This window comes from Euleptes europaea, chromosome 4, assembly GCF_029931775.1.
Source record: "Euleptes europaea isolate rEulEur1 chromosome 4, rEulEur1.hap1, whole genome shotgun sequence".
NCBI classification, from domain to species: Eukaryota; Metazoa; Chordata; class Lepidosauria; order Squamata; family Sphaerodactylidae; genus Euleptes; species Euleptes europaea.
This window is the reverse complement of record NC_079315.1, coordinates 64097011-64101116: the sequence shown is the minus strand read 5'-3', so window position 1 is coordinate 64101116 and position 4106 is coordinate 64097011. Positions and strand designations below refer to the sequence as shown.

At 37.4% G+C, this 4106-nt stretch overlaps 1 protein-coding gene across 1 annotated transcript; it reads left to right on the top strand.

Annotated features, from left to right (window-relative positions):
- Nucleotides 1–722: 722 nt before the first annotated feature.
- CTXN3 (cortexin 3) lies at nucleotides 723–1066 on the top strand. The gene has a single exon (XM_056848882.1). The coding sequence runs from the start codon at nucleotides 738–740 to the stop codon at nucleotides 1029–1031; it is 294 nt and encodes a 97-aa protein (XP_056704860.1). The 5' UTR covers nucleotides 723–737; the 3' UTR covers nucleotides 1032–1066.
- The last annotated feature ends 3040 nt before the right edge of the window (nucleotides 1067–4106 follow it).

Sequence of the window (4106 nt, the reverse complement as noted above, 5' to 3'; positions counted from 1 at the left end):
ATTCAGAGCTGCTGCAAATCATGGATATGCCAACCTGCCAAACTGGGGTGGGGGTCTACAAGCCATATCATGTATTGGTGGCCTGCATGCAGCCCTCAGGCGATATGTTATACTCCTGATTTAACACATTTGCATTTTGCTTCTAATCAAAATTGGAACCAATCATTTTTCTATTTCAGTCAAGTTATCTAAATTTCAAATCAGCTAGTTTCCATTTGCCCTTTCCAAAATATTATTTGTGACTCAAATTGAATTACTTCTGCTGTCCTTTTAAATGTCCTGTAATATCAATATAACAAAAATAAGTGATTCCACCCTAATGGAGGGAATTCTGCTTTGCTGTGCAAAACTAAGGAATAGCTTCTTCCCTCAGCTTGGCATGGCCTTGTAATTCATGGGGACAGTAGGCACAGATCACTGATTTGGTGAGTCTTCCAATTTATCTCATATTGTTGCCAGCGAGTCACACTGATCCGCAAGGTCGTAATTTGGAATGATTTTTGCTGGATCAAGGGAGCCAAGACTTTTCGTGGGAAGAAAAGATTAATATATCCTTTTTTTTTTACAACCCCATGTTTTCCAACATACATCAGCTCTCAATACACATCACAGGAGCTGGGTGTTGTGCAAGACTATCCTATTCAACAGAGTGCCATTTGTAACTGTGGTTTCTCATCCCTTCAGTTTCAGACAACAAAGAACCTCCAAGTGACTTATAAAATGTCCTCTATGCATTGATGATGAAAAGAAGAAAACTGTGGGATTACTCCTTTCATCTTTCTTGGAGAATGGATGGAGAGCCCTTCACTTCCACCTTCTTCTATTCTGGGAATATTCCCTCCGAAACTGGCATGACACTGGAACAGAAGACTACCTTTGTCTTTGTGATTTTATTGTTCATTTTCCTAGGAATCCTCATTGTCCGATGTTTCCGAATTCTCCTAGACCCATACAGAAGTATGCCGACCTCTACCTGGGCTGACGGACTTGATGGACTAGAGAAAGGCCAATTTGATTATGCGCTTGCTTAGAGTCAATGATTCACTTTATTTAGAACCTCAGACATAAAAAAACTTGTGTTTAACAGGCAAAGAACTATTTAATTTTTAAAAAAAGTTGCAAAGCATGTTAAGAGAAACCAGTAATTGTCTAATTTCCCCCCCAGTATATTTCATGTGCCAAATTCAGCTTCAAAAACATAGCAGAAACACATACAATACGCACAATGTCTTACAGTTCAAATAATAGTTCATTTTGCCACTTTTAGGGGCACCCATTTCTCAAAGCCGGTGTATATTTCCTTGTTCACCACCTTTAACAAAAGCCTAAATTTAAAGGCAGTTCTAGAAGAATGCAATTTTTCTTTGCAAATTGTTCATGAACATGAGATAATATTTTCAAGCACTAATAAAAATATATCTCCATTCTATTTGCTTCTGTTACCAGATAGTTAAAGAGATTCTTCTCAGTAATGTTAATTAAAAATGTATAGCTTAAAGCAATTTAGGCTGAAAAGCTGCTTATAGCACACAGTTGAACAAATATCTATATCTGAAATCAAAGATATAAATCATGATTCTTCTCTAGCCTGAAGACAATGTATAACCTGCTTTATTTCAATCATTGCTAGATTTATCTTTTGAAAAAGTGGGTCTACCACAGTAAGCTTAATAAACGTCTGAGCATCACTCAAAATGCATATATGTTCATATTTACATTTAAACTGTCCATATTTTCTAGCTAAAACGCTGCCTTTAGGGGAGATGCTAGGGATGGTTTTTAAAAACAATTGAATAATTGCAATATAATTTATTGGAATATCCCTCACTTTTTCCTTATATTCCACATTAAGGGACGCTAAATACAATAATAATCCCAGTTAAATTCTATGGAATTTGAAAGCCAGACAACATATTTGGAAATATTTTCAAAATAATATTTATTATCACATGTTATTATCATATATGTTTAAATGCCCTAAAGTAATTGGGAAGAATCTTACATACAGCACAAACAATGGTTAGTTATAGAAAACTTCTTTTGTTAAATTTTGTGAGGGATTTTAGTTCAATCATCTTTGACTTCCAAATAGGTTAGGAAGGTATTTATTATTTTATTTATTTCATTTATACCCCACTTTTCTCCCCAATGGGACCCAAAGTGGCTTACAACATTCTTCCCTTTTCCATTTTATTTTCACAACAACCCTGTGACATAGGTTAGGCTGAATGTGTGTGACTGGCCCAAGGTCACCCAGGAAGCTTTCATGGCAGTGGGGATTCAAACCTGTGTCTCCCAGATCCTAGTCCAGAACCAGCACCACACCAGCTAATATAATAATAACATGAAAACAGATGTTTTCGTACATACTCAAGGTATAATTAGCTTATCTGATTTCTTTAACAAGAAATTCTTTAAGAGTAATGGTTGTGAAAATATTGATGCTGAAAATCTTTTCTAAAAGTCAATAAATTTATTTTAATTTTTCTAAGTGTTTGTGCACTATAAATAATTTGATATAGGAATACTTATTTGGCCCATTCCAAGCCCATTTGCCCTCTCTTTTTTCAGAAGTTGTTCCCTGCAGCTGCTGTGTCTGTATGGGGAACAAGAAACTGTAATGTTTAGTTTGGCCCTAAAATGCAGGTTAAAAGGCAAGTGTTTCATGGTTCACCTCTATGGTGATGGAAAATGCCATCAAGTCACAGCTGACTTATGGCAACTCCGTAGGGTTTTCAAAGCAAGAGGTGTTTGGAGGTAGTTTGCCGTTGCCTGCTTCCATGTGGGCTGAGAGAGTTCTGAGAGAACTGTGACTGGCCCAAGGTCACCCAGCAGGCTTCATATAGATGAGTGGGGAATCAAACTCGGTTCTCCAGATAGGAGTCCACTGTTTTTATCCACTACACAGCACAGGCTCACACCCCTATATTGGTAACCAAAGTGGGGATTAATTCACAATCTGTCTATCTTCCCTTCTTTTCTTACTGCTCTATATTACTTTCCAGCTCTGTGGGCTGGTTTATACACATATATGCATCATCTGATTGTTGTGCAGTAGAAGGATGGATGGTGGTTGAATGTATGAACTGGCTTTGTTGAAAAGCATTGTGTCACTCTGAAATTATATGGAATCTCCATATGTGATAATGTGTCTGAAACTATATTTTTGTGTAGGTAATCCCTCACTCAGTGGTACAGGCATCAAAAGATAAACATGAATGTGTGTGCCAGCCCTATGCCTTTTCTTTTAGAGATAAGAGTCCGGCAATCTGCAAACAGGATTAGACTTTCCCAGGTTTTATTGGACTCTAAGTACTTGAGGTAGGACATTCTATCCAGCTATTCAAGTGGATGAGACATAGGTTATAAATCAATCAATAAAAATATAAATAAATAAATATTTGGGGTTGACACCCATTAGGAGCACCATTAGCCTAACTTTGAGGCATTGTCTACTGTAATGGTACTGGAATTCTTTTTTCAGCTATCAGAGTAAATATGTGTATTACTGCTGTCTGTGAAAATGTCTTGTAGAGAGGCAGTCAAATTAGAGAGTTGTGATTGCCACAGTCTCCTGTTATCTCTGCCTATGCGTGACATTACTCAGTCCATTTCTACACTAGGGATTTTGGGCAAGAACAATTTCACACCTTCTACCAGCTGCACTAGTAGAATCCCTTGTGTATTCTACTAGTGTAGAATACACTACACTCTTGGTATTCACACTCTTGGTATTCGTTAGACCTGTCAGAGAATGTTCTATTAAAATACACCTAACAACAACAATCTGTATCAAAGAGTGTGGCTTGGGACACAGAAGCAAGCCTCTACAAGTGAATCTCTTGTTTTGCTGTGAACTGCATATGTGCCACCAACCAATTTGGTTTTGACATCACTGATCTCTTCTTTGGGGTGGGGGATGAAACCTCTCCCACTACCTCCCTTCCCAATAGTGTGTGATTCCTGTCCCAACCTAAATTTGCTACAAACAAAATGGATCCTTCATCATTTGTAGTATGAAAGCATTTATAAAAGGACTCATGCTCACCAACTATTTTCAGGAGTATTTTACTCAGGCACTGCTAGATTTAATTAGCAATTCCTGC

Coding starts and splice junctions, on each gene's coding strand:
- CTXN3 (XM_056848882.1), top strand. CDS start 738: ATGATGAAAAGAAGAAAACTGTGGGATTACTCCTTTCATCTTTCTTGG.